General features: G+C 40.2%; 1 protein-coding gene and 1 long non-coding RNA gene across 11 annotated transcripts in view; one reads left to right on the forward strand and one right to left on the reverse strand.

The window, feature by feature from the left end:
- tcf12 (transcription factor 12) overlaps positions 1 to 15,125 on the forward strand; it is a 283,602-nt gene that overhangs the window by 263,554 nt on the left and 4,923 nt on the right. For all 8 annotated transcript variants that reach the window (XM_048562540.2, XM_048562541.2, XM_048562538.2 and 5 more), the window contains 3 exons: positions 11,314 to 11,428; positions 11,557 to 11,719; positions 11,840 to 12,069. In XM_048562540.2, the coding sequence (XP_048418497.2) occupies positions 11,314 to 11,428; positions 11,557 to 11,719; positions 11,840 to 12,069 (508 nt within the window). The remainder of the gene's footprint in view (positions 1 to 11,313; positions 11,429 to 11,556; positions 11,720 to 11,839; positions 12,070 to 15,125) is intronic.
- The window catches only part of LOC125467118 (uncharacterized), an 84,113-nt gene that overhangs the window by 50,770 nt on the left and 18,218 nt on the right, over positions 1 to 15,125 (reverse strand). The gene's annotated exons all lie outside the window — the stretch shown is intronic.

A 15,125-nucleotide genomic window follows, 5' to 3' on the forward strand; every position in this document is an offset into this window, starting at 1 on the left:
GTGTCATTTCTAAATGATATCAACTTCTTTGTGTATGCATACATGGCATTTAGATCATTCACAGCAATTGAATTCATGTTCAGAAGGTTATCAGGTGACAAATTGGAAAATGACACGCTGTTCCTCTAGCCTGCATTGGGCTTCCCTGTAAGACTACATCAGGCCTATGACAGAAATGTGAGCGTAAAACTTAGGTGATGTATTGAAATGGCAAGCAAGAAGTCAGGGCCATAATTGTGGACTGAGTGGAGTACTGCAAAGTGTCACTCATTGTACATTTGATGACCCTAATGTAGACTTTACATAATCTCTTCAAAGATGCTGCCAGACCTGCTGAGTTTCTCTGGCACTTTCTCTTTTTATTTTAACTCTCCGGTATCCGCAGCCATTTGCTTTTATATTAGGGAATAATTCAGAGCTTTGTACCTTAGTAATAGATCATTGACGCTATGTTAAGTAGCTTGTTTTTGATAGTAATATGGTCCCAGAAGCATTGATGATTTGACTTTTTTCTTTATTCCAAAATTCATTTCTTAACCTCATAGCGCAAGAGGGAAATGCCCAAATCTTCTCCATTTTAAAAAACAATTTAATAAGTCTTCACAGAAACCTAATCCAATTGCAAATCAAATGGAACACACTCCCTACGGTGTCTAATTCCATAAATTAAGCCACAGTACTGGTGCAGTATGCTTGTGTCTTTCTTTTGTTTTTGCAATTTTTTCTCAATTAGTTTTCTACATCATGGTATAAACAGATTGTCCAAACCATTAGCAATTTTATGACAGAAGTCTTAAGTCCCATGAACTTTGAAATTTGTGTCAACAGTAGCATTGGATGTTGTGTTTATGAAGTGTAGTAGAATGGAGATCACGTTTTACAAAAGAGTGCTGTCCTTGAATAATCTTGAATAGGCTTGATGAGTGAGGAAAAGAGGTTTCTACATTGTGTGACTGTTGGAAATGAAAGGATTTAATTATGGAGGCTTTACTCACTTGGACGCATCGTTTTGATTCCCAACTAATAAAAGTGTTGGTCAGGGTCAAAAGGCACACAACAGCAGGTTCATCCAAAAGGCTTATTTGAAGACACAAAGATTCAGAATCTTATTCCTTTATCAGGTGTCAGCAAGAGAGGTCGCATCGGACTCAGAATTTATCAGCAAAAGATCCAAGGGTCATTGAACTGATGCACTGTTGAACAAATCAAAGATGGCTGTTAAATCTTTAATCAGTTAGAAAGGATTAATATGAAAATTCCCAGTTTTTTTTCAAGTCACTGCCCTAAGATAACTAAAGATTTTAACGGTTTCCTCAGTGTACCAGAGGTGACATCCCAGGTCAGACAATGCATTTTAGGTGTGAGGCCATGTTTAGAATCTGGCTGTGTCTCAACTTGGAGTCAGACTGGTTTTATTTCCAATAGGAATTTACAAAATGCCACATCGACTGTCTATACATTGTATGCTTTTTGAACAAATTGATATGTGTGTGCAATTATAAATCTGCAAATACAAATTCACCCCATAGATTTGTTTGTGTGTTTGTGTTTGTTTGTGTGTGTGTGTGTGTTTGTGTGTGTGTGTGTGTGTGTGTGAGAGTACGCGAGAGAGACAGTGAGTGTATAGTGTGGTGGGGTCACCTGTAGTGTAACATGAACCCAAGATCCTGGTTGAGGCCATCCTCATGGGTACCGAACCTGGCTATCAGCCTCTGCTTGTTGACTCTGTTGTTGTGTATCGCAGAGTCCACCTTGGAGGACTTTTACCCAAAGATCCATGGCCGAAAGTCCTTGATTGCTGAAGTGTTCCCCCACTGAGAGGGAACATCCCTGTCTGGCGATTTTTCTTTTCCCACAGTGTCCATTCATCTGTTGTCGTAGCATCTGCATGGTTTTGCAAATATACCATGCCTCGGGCATCCTTGCCTGCTGCGTATGAGATAGACAACGTTGGCCAAGTCACATGAGTATCTGCCATGCACATGGTGGATGGTGTTCTCATGTGTGATGGTAGTGTCCAAGTTGATGATTTGACATGTCTTGCAGAGGTTGCCATGATAGGATTGTATACTGTTATGGTCAATGTTGTCCTGAAAGCTGGGTAGTCACTGCAAACATTGGTCTCTTTAAGGTTTGGAGGTTGTTTCAAGGCGAGAAGTGGGGCACAGGGAAGATCTTGGCAAGGTGCTCATGGTCATCCATGATGTGTTGAAGGCTGTGAAGAGCATGGCGTAGTCTCTCCACTCCCGGGAAGTACTGGACAATAAAGGGTATCCTATCGATCATATCCCTTGTCTGTCTTCTGAGGAGGTTGTTATAGTTTTTCACTGTGGCACATTGGAACTAACGATCGATGAGTTGAGTATCGTATCCTGTTCTTTTGAGGGTGTCCTTCAGTATATTCACATATGTGTCGCATTCCTTCTCATCTGAACTGCTCTTGTGTATGCACAGGGTTGTCTACAAGGGTGGCTTTTTTTAATATGTTTAGGATGGAAGCTATAGAAATGCAGCATTGTGAGGTTATCTGTAGGCTTGTGGTAGAGTGAGGTGTTGAAGTGTCCATCCCTGATGGAGATGTGTGTGTCCAAGAATGAGACTGATTCTAAAGAGTAGTCCGTAGTAAGTCTGTGGGATGAAAATTCATATCACTATGTATTTGTATTGGTGATCCCTCGCCATGAGTCTAAAGGAAGAAAATGTGGTCATTGTATCTGGTGTATAATGTTGGTCACGGGCCCTGTGCAGCACACAAATCTTGTTCGAATTTATGCTTGAAAATGATGGCATATTTCATTACAAATCTGGTTCCCATGGCTGTTCCATGTGTCTGAATGAAGAACTGGTTGTCAAAGGTGAAGACGTTGAAGCGGATGAGTTGTCAGATGGCCTCTTGAAATTGACAGTTGTTGGTATTGAGTACTGAGGCTGTTTCAGCGATGCCATCGTCATGGGGGATGCTGGTGTAGAGTGCTGAAACATCCATTGTGACAAGGAATGTTCCTAGTTCGATTGGTCTGTGGGAGCTGAGTTTTCATAAGAAATCAGTGGTGTTGCAACAGAAGCTGAGGGTTCCATGTACAATGGGATTCAAGATGCCCTTGACATAGCCAGGGTTCTCTCACAGGGAGATTGCCTGATACAGTGGGACGAACTCCCCACCTACATCCGTGATACCACCCACGCCCTCCACCTCCTCCAGAACTTCCAATTCCCTGGCCCCCAACACCTCATTTTCACCATGGATGTCAAGTCCCTATACGCCTGCATTCCTCATGCAGATGGCCTTAAGGCCCTCTGCTTCTTCCTGTCCTGCAGGCCTGACCAGTCCCCCTCCACCGACACCCTCATCCGCCTAGCTGATCTTGTCCTCACCCTCAACAACTTCTCTTACGATTCCTCCCACTTCCTACAGACTAAGGGGGTGGCCATGGGCACCCGCATGGGCCCAAGCTATGCCTGCCTCTTTGTAGGTTACATGGAACAGACCCTCTTCCACACCTACACTGGACCCAAACCCCACCTCTTCCTCCGTTACATCGATGACTGTATCGGCGCTGCCTCTTGCACCGAAGAGGAGCTCGAACAGTCCATCCACTTCACCAACACCTTCCACCCCAACCTCAAGTTCACCTGAGCCATCCCCAACACATCCCTCACCTTCCTGGACCTCTCTGTCTCCATCTCAGGCAAGCAGCTAGAAACTGATGTCCATTTCAAGCTCACCGACTCCCACAGCTACCTAGAATATACCTACTCCCGCCGACCCCCCTGCAAAAATTCCATCCCCTATTCCCAATTCCTTCGCCTCTGCCGCATCTGCTCCCAGGATGAGGCAGTCCACTCCCGCACATCCCAGATGGCCGGGCTCTTCAAAGACTGCAACATCCCCCCCACAGTGGTCGAGAACGCCCTTGACCGTGTCTCCCACATTTCCAACAACACATGCCCTACACCTTGCCCCCACAATAACCGCCCCAAGAGAATCCCCTTCGTCCTCACATACCACCCCACCAACCTCCGGATACAATGCATCATCCTCCGACACTTCCGCCATCAACAATCCAACCCCACCGCCCAAGACATTTTTCCATCCCCACCCTTGTCTGTCTTCCGCAGACACCACTCTCGCTGTGACTCCTTTGTCTGCTCCACACTCCCCTCCAACCCGACCACACCCGGCACCTTCCCCTGTAACCGCAGGAAGTGCTACACTTGCCCCCACACCTCCTCCCTCACCCCCATCCCAGGCCCCAAGATGACTTTCCATATTAAGCAGATGTTCACCAGCACATCTGCCAATGTGGTATACTGTATCCACTGCACCCAGTGTGGCCTCCTCTACATTGGGGAAACCAAGCGGAGGCTTGGGGACCGCTTTGCAGAACACCTCCGCTCGTTTCGCAATAAACAACTGCACCACCCAGTCGCGAACCATTTTAACTCCCCCTCGCATTCCTTACACGACATGTCCATCATGGGCCTCTTGCAGTGCCACAGTGATGCCACCCGAAGATTGCAGGAACAGCGACTCATATTCCGTTTGGGAACCCTGCAGCCCAATGGTATCAATGTGGACTTCACAAGCTTCAAAATCTCCCCCTCCCCCCCCCACTGCATCCCAAAACCAGCCCAGCCTGTCCCCGCCTCCCTAACCTGTTCTTCCTATCACCTATCCCCTGCTCCCACCGCAAGCCGCACCTCCATTTCCTACCTACTAACCTCGTCCCACCTGCTTGACCTGTCCATCCTCCCTGGACTGACCTATCCCCTCTCCACCTATACACTCCTCTCTAACTATCTTCTCCTCTATCCATCTTCGGTCCACCTCCCCCTCTCTCCCTATTTATTTCAGAACCCTCTCCCCATCCCCTCTCTGATGAAGGGTCTAGGCCCGAAACGTCAGCTTTTGTGCTCCTGAGATGCTGCTTGGCCGGCTGTGTTCATCCAGCTTCACACTTTGTTATCCAAGTGTGTGTTGGCTTTGTGTATAGTCAGAGGGCTGTAGATGCCCTCGATGCGAGAAGTACACAGGATGAGTGTGGTTAGGGTATTCAGAAGGACTGAATCAAAAGTCTTGATCAGTCTGTTGAGGAGGTTCATGGGTGTGTTGTTTGGTTGGATTGGTAGTTAGCTCTCTGTAGTGTTTCTTGTTGTTCAGTTGTCTGTATATTTCCTTGCAGTAGTCTGTTCCGTTCTGTATGATGATGGCTCCTCCTTTGTCTGCTGGTTTGATGACAACATTGCGATTGCTCTTAAGAGCACGGATGGCATTGCGTTGTGCTCGGGTGATGCGTTGTGCTACCTTGTGAGTGCGGCTGACGAGTCTGGCATTTACGCATTCCCTGACGGCATGAACATACACATCAAGCCCAGAACAATGGCCCTCTGGATGGGTCCAGTTTGACTCCTCCTTTTGGCCGCTCCACCATACATCTCTCTGTCAACTGCTCCAGTTCATTGGTTGTCTGAGTAGGCTCACTGCTGACATCTTGGAAGAATTCCCAGAATCTCATTTGCCTGCCATGAGACCAATGGGGTCCATTTTGGTGGTTGGACAGAAATTGAGCCATTGACTGAGAACTTTAGTCTCGTCTGGTTGAGGGATATAGTCAGATAAGTTGACAAAAGATTTCCCCATGATGGTACCGTTTTACTCAGGGAAGCTATACTATCATATACACACAAACTTACATTTGCTCATACACGCACGCTCTATCACACATGCACACTCTTATCACCTTCTGTCACACAAAAACACTGTCTCCCCCCCTCTTTCTCTCTCTCTCTCTCTCACACACACATCTCTATGTGGTGATTTAGCATTTGCAGATTTATAATTGCAGATACATTCTATTTTGTTCAAAAAGCACACTGCTTGTAGACCGTCAATGTGGCATTTTATAAATTGGAAATAAAAAAATAAAATAAATAAAAATATTTATTTATTTATTTGGAAATAAAACCAGTCTGACTCCAAGTTGAGACACAGCCAGATTCTAAACATGGCCTCACACCTAAAATGCATTGTCTGACCTGGGTTGTCACCTCCGGTATTTTGAGGGAACTGATAAAATCTTTAGTTATCTTAGGGCAGTGACTTGAAAGAAATTTGGGAATTTTCATATTAATCCTTTCCAACTGATTAAAGATTTAACAGCTATCTTTGCTTTGTTCAACACTGCATCAGTTCAGTGACCCTTGGATCTTTTGCTGATAAATTCTGTGTCCGATGTGACGTCTCTCACTGACACCTGAAAAAGGAGTGAAACTCAGAAAGCTTGTGTCTTCAAATAAACCCGTAACCTGGTGTTGTGTGACTTTTGACCATATCCACCCCAGTCCAACACCAGCATCTTCACATCATGAATAAAAAGGCTGAAATACGTTAAAAATCTGTAAGTGCTTTAGCAAGGTTAAATGACCTGTGCCAGTTTCTCAAATACACCATTTTTAATTGAGTATATCTAAATATAATGCAGTATGTTTCTTTGTTGAGATTTCTAATGAAAGTCTACGCATCCAATTATCTTTATGATGAAAGCTTCTTAAAGGTGGACTTATTCATGGAGATGAATAAACAAAATAATGAAATTACCTTAGGCAGGTGAGTTGGTATTTTATTCGATCATTCATCATTTTAATATATTTAACTCTCTCATTTGAATAAATACAGTGGAGCCTGTGTTATCTGCTAAAATCTTCATGGGTAAAAGTCTTCTGCAAAGTGCACTTCATTGTAACAACCCTTTAATTCATGTCCTGTCTGACATGGAACTTTGTACTACAAATACTTATAAGAATTTGCACTGCACTTAATTCCTTTGTCTAGAGAATTACAGTATTTGATGTGTAAGATAAAGATTTAGGAAATGATAATCTTCCAGTTTCCATTATGATATTGAGTATGATGTATTACAAAAAATTGCAGTGTAGATTATGTAGATTATAAATCAGACATTTAATGAAGATCAAAAAGTGTCTTCATTGTCTTCAGCTTAATGTTGCCAAACCAAAGTTAATTCTTTTGGTCCTTGCCAACTACCATAGCTTTTGAACTTGACAACATCAGAATCCCCAGCTGCGACAGTTGGTTGTCAAAAATTACAGAACCATGGCATGTTGCTTTACCTTCAACTCACTTTCCTCTCCTGGGTAGTTCCTTTCTGATATATGTTCGTATACATCCTCCATTTCTCTTCCACTGAGCTGCTTCTTGCTTCAGTACCTAACAAGGATGATTACTGGGATTTCCTGCCCTGGTTGGATGTAATGCGAGAGATTTTGTCACTTGGCATCCTACCTCCAGGCAGCCCACCATCACACACTTTCTGTAGCCTGTCCTCCAGGCTTATTGCCTTTCACTGGCCAATTGGAAAGGGAGCAGGCCTTTTGCTTTTGAAATGGGCCTAGGGTGACTTGGTGAAGCAACCTCCCAACCTCTCCTGCACCATTGACCCCTTCATCTCCAAATATTTTTAGTACTCATGGAATTGTTCAAAGAAAGAAACTTTTTTCCATTTGTAAATAGCTCACAAATATATTCTGAAGATTACTCGAATAAATCCCTAGAAGTACCAAAACAATCTGAGAGTGTTGACATCTCTTGTGATTGTTTGTAGTACCCTATGCCCTTAATGTTTTCTGGTCTTTTTTTTATGTTTTTAAGAGTCTCTTTAAAAGACTTTCTGTTTCCCGTGCCATTGGTTCTGTCTTTTAATTTTTGCTTTTTTTTTCCCCTTGGCAAGACATTTTTTTGTATAAAACCCTTCACCATCTTCCTGAATATAAAAAATGCCATGTAAAGGCAAATGAGTTATGAATGTATATTACATATTCTAGAATCAAGGGCATCATTCTCTGGAAGTCAAACATTTTGCATGTTGCAGCTTGTTGAACGGAGAGACTTTCTCAGTCTTCTTGGTATCCTGTTGCTTTCAAGAGTTCTTTTTGTTTCCTTAAACTTGTAACTTTAGTAAAAGACTTTTGTGTGACCAGCCTCTTCTGAGATTTGGTGCACGTTATGTTCCTGTTGATTTGGAAACAGATTTCAGTTGCTGTATCTTGCACATATTGTTGGACTGCAGCAGGGATTCCAGTATTTTAGAATGCAAATCATACATTAACTATTGCAATGCATTTGGAAGAACTTGACTGTACGAATAAATGTTTCTATCTCCTTTTCCCATTGGGGAAAATCTCTTTTAAAAGTGGACATCAGTTTATTCTATTACAAGTATTCCCAGTCCAATGTATTCACTATTCACTATATTGATCAGATGATTGGTGAGATTTAGAACATTTTTCTGGCTCCCTGCTTCTAGAAGATTCTTTGCTTGAAATCCTTTGTGTTTCTTAAAGACAAATACTTTGTTGAAGGTGGTTATATTTTGTCAATCTCCCTAGCCCCGTATTTTAGTTTCCACATTTGAAGCAACTGGGCTTTCAAGTAGGACTCCATGTTCATTAGCTCATCTGAGACTGCGTTTTCAGCTGTATTCTGTATTAAGTACTGAGAACATTGTGAGCTTGTCTTTAATCTAGCAAATCTTGAACAATTTTCAATGAGGAATGCAGAATTATTTAGTCTGCACTTCCTAATCCAACAAACCATTAACCACTTGCAGAAAGGACAACTGAAACTCTCCTTATGTCATTGTATTTGGTGAGCAACTAGGGGAGCTGAGGAAGAACCCCTCCTTCAAGCATATATATTGCAGCTGTCCGCACTCTTTGCTGCTATATTAATTGTATATTTTCTCTTTATTCCTCGAAAGATGTCCTTTAGATAAACCCAAATATATAGATATTGAGCTGAATCTTCAGAACCCTGAAAATTTTACTCAGTACCTTTTGATTATGTATTCAATGATTTTCTTTCACAACAAGCATGGGCCTAAATCTATAATAGCTTGAGAACAGAACAAGTACTTTACACAGTAATTGTACACATCATCAGGATGTCCCATAAAGGGATGGGAATAAGTCATCTTTGAACATATACTGCTGTGATTAATTGCTGATCTAATATCTGGTACTGGATGTGCAGAAATTTCCCATAGTTACATGTAAGCCAAGACTAAACCTGTCATTGATTCCTGTACCACATTATGGTAGCAAAGGTGGCATAAAAGACCCAAATTTCATATTTCATGGAAGTGTTAGAATATTCTCTTATCCTGAATATATTGGACTGAGAGTGTTTGTAATATATGAAGGAAGAATGGCCCCTTTTAAAACAGTCCTGACTCTATCTCTGTCCCTGACAATAATCTTTAGTTAAATCATGTCAGTTTGCAACTGTGGTGTTATATTTGACACCAAGATGAACTTTTGACCATATATCTTTGGCATCATTTAAGATTCAGTTTCACCTGTATAAAATTGCTCGTCTCCATTTTTGCCTCAGCCCACCTGTTCAAACCTTTATTTTTGTAATTTGTAACCACTTGCCTTGCCTATTCCAGTGCAGTCCTGGCTGGCAGTATCTCCCAGAATCTTGAAGTCATGCAAAAACTCTTCTGCCATGTCTTAACTCACAGCAAAACCTATCCATCGGCCACAACTGTGCTTGATGACCTATGTTGGCTTCTTGTTAAGTATTTCTATCTTTGTTTTCAGATTCCTCCATGGTCTTGTTCTTCCCTATATTTGTAATTGCCTCAAACTGCACCACCTTCCAATATTTCTGTGGTCATCTAATGCTGGCATCTTGAGCATTTCTGATTTCTGCTCCACAATTGGTTGCCGCACCCTTGGTTGCTTCAGGCCTAAGATGTGGAATCTTCCCCACCACTACTACTTTTGAGACATTGATTATACTTAGCTCTGAGCAAGCTTTTGATCATCTGACGTAGTATCTTTTAAAATAGCTTGGTGTTATTATTTTGGTTTGTAATGCTCCTTGGAAGCACCATTGGGTGGTCTACTACTTTTACGAACACCATGAGTTGTTAAAATTACTATAAATTATGAAATTGTACTTTGAGTTTCCTATAGCATAATATGCTTACTGTGTATAGTGTAATGTGAACATTTATGATTTTATTTTCTTTGGATTTTACTTTGTATATTGTAATTCACAAAGTGATTCAAACAGTTCAACCGGGTTGACAAAGAGTTTCAGTTTTTGTGATGCTGTATAAAAATGTTTGAACATGTATGAGTGAATTGAACTGAATCAACACTGTGACCTTTATGCTGCATTAAAGTTTTATATTAGTATTTTATTAATTTTTAAAAATATATGCTCATGTGATGTGGGGTGTCATTGGCTAGACCAGAACTTATGGCCAGAATTGCCCAAAAGGCAGTCAAGTGTCAACCACATTGCTGTGGGTCTGCACTTACGTGTAGGCCAGACCAGGTAAGGATGGTAGTTTCCTTCCCTAAAGGAGACTAATAATTGGCTAGGTTTTTCCTGGCATTCGGTAATGGTTTCGTGGTCATCTTTAGACTCTTAATTTCAGATTTCTTTGAAATCAAACTTCACCATCTGCCGTGGTGGGATTTGACCCCAGACCCCTGAACATTACCTGGGTCTCAGGATAACACCATGAAGTTAACGCCTCCCCAGCATATACTCTGGAAATCAGACCCTCAGTACTCATTTTGACCAGAGTAGTTAGTTGTGTAATAGCATATCATTTGCCCATCTATTTAATTTTCATTGTTTACTTTCCATTATTAAATTCTTACTCTGAATACCTCAGTAGCTCCTATTGGATTATGTTGTACTCCCAAAATTTGAGACCCAATTCAAATTCCTAACTCTGACCTAGATATGGTATCTGGGTTGAGTTTCGTTGTGTTGGATAGAGTCAAGTTCTTTGTACACAGTTTTTATTAACTGCTTTGTATATAGTGGGAAATGTTTATGGCATGCATTCCAGTCTGAGGCAAATAATGCAGAGACTGGGGTTTAATTTAGCAAAATTGAAAATTAAGCAGAAGAAAGTTCTAGCACATTTATGTAATTCTTGGCAAGTTCTCTGGTGTACGTTAATATCAATGGAAACTTTGCATTTGTTCCTTTACCAGATTATAAATCTGAAAGTTATGTCACTATTGTGTGGCTTCTCAATATTGCACCTTTTTGCAGAGCCAACTTTAATATATTCCACAGATAATTAGACAAAATTGGGTATTCTGATTAGGCGCGAATTCAATTTTATAGATTTCCACGTCAGGACAATTAAACAAATTGTATCGAAGCAACAGAGTAATAATCCTCCTTTTACATTTATGTGTTTAAATTGACTGAATGCTAGTTTAATCATTGGCAATAGTAGAATAAATTGTCATCTTTCGTAGGTTGGCTCTCATCGGGATGAATCTGTCAGTCTCCACAGCAACCATTCGATCATCCCCAGTTCAGTCCCTCCTTCAAGTGCAGAATTAAATCACCAGGCACAGGATAACTATAGAGGTATCACTTTATGGCAACTTATTTCAAAATGACATCATTTTACTAAACTCTAAATCTCCACAAGTAAATGATATAACCTTGTTATCAGAAATAGTATCTGACCTCTGAGTGCTTATATTTTTGGTCAGGACTATCAAGTTTACAAAGTCAGTCTTCTGCCTTGGGTCCAGCAGAAGTAAAGACAGAAGAGAAAGATGAGAACACAAACGACTCTTTCTCATCTGAAGAGAAGAGATCAGATGATGAAGGATCTAAAAAAGACATAAAAATGCCATCTAGAGGAAGGTCATGGTAAGTCAATGTTTAATTACCCTTTGTTTATAGCAGATATTGATTCTAGTGTCAGTAAAAATATCTCTCATCATTTACCTTAGCTGCAATTTAGCATTGAATTTTTATTTTCCTGCACAGTAATCATGAAGATGAGGATCTAAATCCTGAACAAAAAGCAGAAAGGGAGCGCGAAAGGAGAATGGCAAATAATGCCAGAGAGCGTCTTCGTGTAAGAGACATCAATGAAGCATTTAAAGAACTAGGACGAATGTGTCAACTTCACTTAAAGAGTGAAAAACCCCAAACCAAACTACTTATTCTTCATCAGGCAGTTACCGTCATCCTTAACTTGGAACAACAAGTTCGAGGTCAGTAGGCTTCAGGTTGGCTTCTTATAATTATGACTTAGTTTTTTGTAGCTATTAACCAATGTGATCAAAATGAGTTTGCCTTTAAAATTATATTGCCAGCTTTCCTTAGCAGCATGATAAGCAGGATCCGTGCAGACCAGGTGTTTGCCATATTCGGACCCCAGTATGCTTCAGTTGGAATGGCAGTATGAATATTACAGTTAACTTCAATGCCCAGGTTTCCATTTTCGAATTCCTTTCATCAACACCCTCCGTGGGTTTGCAAGTTTGCAACTTGGGTAGAGACAGGATTAGTCTCATTGGCACCTTCTCCAGTGGACAAAAGACAAACATATAAAGAATGTCCCTGAGATTGGGACCAAAGGAAAATTAATATCTTTCCAAACACATCCTACCTGTTGCAAAGGGAAGGAAACAGCACTGATCAGAAATTTGGAAAGAGAACGTATTACTGCACAAATTGCCTTGCTTGAATTAAATAGTATCTTCCAACTAAAATTGGCTGCAATGAACAAACTAGTCCTTATGTTTACATTAAACCCTATCTAAAATTTACATGTTTCATTTAAATACTCTAAAAGTGCTCGAATAGCAAATACGTATTCCTGAAACTAATATTCATTTGCGTGTCAGACGGCATCAGCTCATTCAGTGCATGTGGATGCCAAGTTGGCAAATAATTGCTCCATATTTTTGAGCTAAGTTGTAATTCAGGTCTTCATTGACCATTCAAGCTTCCTGAATCCTTTGTACCCTAAATAATGAACAACTGTCGCCCTATAATTGGTGTGTTCTTCTGCACTGTGTCCTTTCTACTATCTATACCTGACCTTGCCTTTGAAGATACTCATGCTGACGATTTCACTTCAACATTTTTAGTTCTTTGCAAAAACTATTCATGCTATGTCTTCCATGCCTTAGTTTGTAGAACTATTTTTCTTGTTGGAATCCCACTCCAGGGATATGAGTGCAAACTCCAGCCTGACACTGTTGAAGAAACTGTCAGGTGGCATATTAAAGCCTGGTCCTGTGTGCCCCTTTAAATAAATGTAAAGTGCATCGCCAGGCATTATCTTGAAGAAGAGCAGGAGCAAAGGTTATCCTCAACATCCTAGTTAATGTTTACTCCTACCACTGAAACCAGTTATTTGGTCATTATCATCACATTGTTATTTTGGAAGCTTGCTATGCTCGAATGGGCTGCTGTAGTTCCTGAATAGTAACAATGATTACACTTAAATTACAATAACTATAAAACTTTTTACCTGAAATCATGAAAGGTGCAGTATAAAGACACTTTCTTTCTTTTAACAAAACTAGATAAGTCTAATTAAAATATATCTGGTTTCTAGATAACCTTATACCAATACAAAAAAAACAATTTCAGAGTGGTGGTGATAGCCATATTCTAATGATTGTGGAGCTACCAAATATCAAGAATGGCCTGTTTGAAAATTGGTTTCTCTTGGAGGAGGAAGTGCCGAAATTTAGCAAGGTTTCTTTTCCTAATCAGTAATCAACTTTCCTTTAAGCTTGTGCATGTGAGCATATTTGATTCTTGGCTTTGGCCCATGTTCACTTTAGAATGGGATAATGATATTTTCTATCAGGTCAAATGGAAGAAAACAACTGAGATGCCAATCCAATTATGACTATAGCAAACAGGAAATATCTGTGGGGGCAAAGGTAAAAGAATTGCAGGCAAGCACATGTGAATTCTGCTGACTTTGACGTTTATGACATCTTACCAGACATGCATTAGCAAGCTACTGTATTATAGGGAGCGTGTGTCTACAACTGGCTATATTTCTGGCTAACTATGCTCAGACCTAACAGTATTTCCAATCTGAAAACTAGATACAGAATCTTGCTTAGGAGGCCTGATGAGCAAATTAGTTGTGGAACTCAGTGTTCAATTTGAAGGCTGCAGTCATTAACAGCTGGGCACTAAATCAAGAGCACTAAAAATCTCGGCATTCAGTTGTCTGCAGTACCTGATTCTAAAATATTTGCCTTTTTCAATGACCCTCCAGTTGGAAACAAAGCGTGGCAAAATTGATCTGTCTTTTCTCCCCTCTGGTGGTTTCCTTCATAGATTTACTTGCAGAGTGAAAACATAATCAACTTTTTGATAGCAGCAGATGGTAGAAGGAAATGTGTTTTGGCATAACATTGCCATAGTACATATTTTCTTCTTATTGACATGAATCGTTCAAACAAAATGTGGTAATTTTAATTATCCTGTTTTGGGCCTGTGCTGACTTCTGAAATATTATAGTAATGTCAATGATATTGCCATAATCAACTGGTCTCCATATTAAACAGCAGTATGCATAATTTTATCTAATGCATGTTACATTGTGACAGAGAATTAGAACTTAATCATGAAGTGTTGTGATCAACTTATCAAGCAGAATAAACATTCTCTTGAAGGTGACTGTTTAGGGCAGATTATTGTTGATTAAGTAAATTAAGATGCAAATTACAGAATTTCAGATCTAAATATGCTTTAATCATCATTTTCTGAAATTTTCAAAGCTAGATATTTTTGTAGCGCTTCTTAGTATCCTGAAATATCTAGCCAAAGGTTTTAGCAACAAATTTTGAAAAGTGTATTGTCATAATTTCCTTTGGGAATTGGACATAACTATGGTTCCTTATCAGAGTATCTGAACTGTTATTAATGCTGTTTTGTGATTAGCTGATAGGATCGGCCTTGCGAGGCAAGAGTTTTTTTTAATGTTCACAATTTTAATGTTTCTGTGTTTTCTTCATGTAACCTGCAAATGAGAGGTATGGGTCGGTATAGGATTCAAAAGTTGAGAATTTTTAGCAGTGTCATTTTCCCATTCTGGATTCATCTTGTAAAGATGCTTCCTGAAGATTCTGAGATGATATTTTCCTGTTTATGTTATTTTTTAATAGCAGTGTAAAATAAAACCAACAGTGCTTTTTATTTAGTTCTTATAATTCAGTTGTGGCATCAAGCAATATGGAGAACATTAAGATTTAGTTTGTGTAGCATCTTTCATAGTTATCCAAAGTATATTCCA

The sequence above is a fragment of the Stegostoma tigrinum genome, chromosome 33 (assembly GCF_030684315.1).
Source record: "Stegostoma tigrinum isolate sSteTig4 chromosome 33, sSteTig4.hap1, whole genome shotgun sequence".
NCBI lineage: Eukaryota > Metazoa > Chordata > Chondrichthyes > Orectolobiformes > Stegostomatidae > Stegostoma > Stegostoma tigrinum.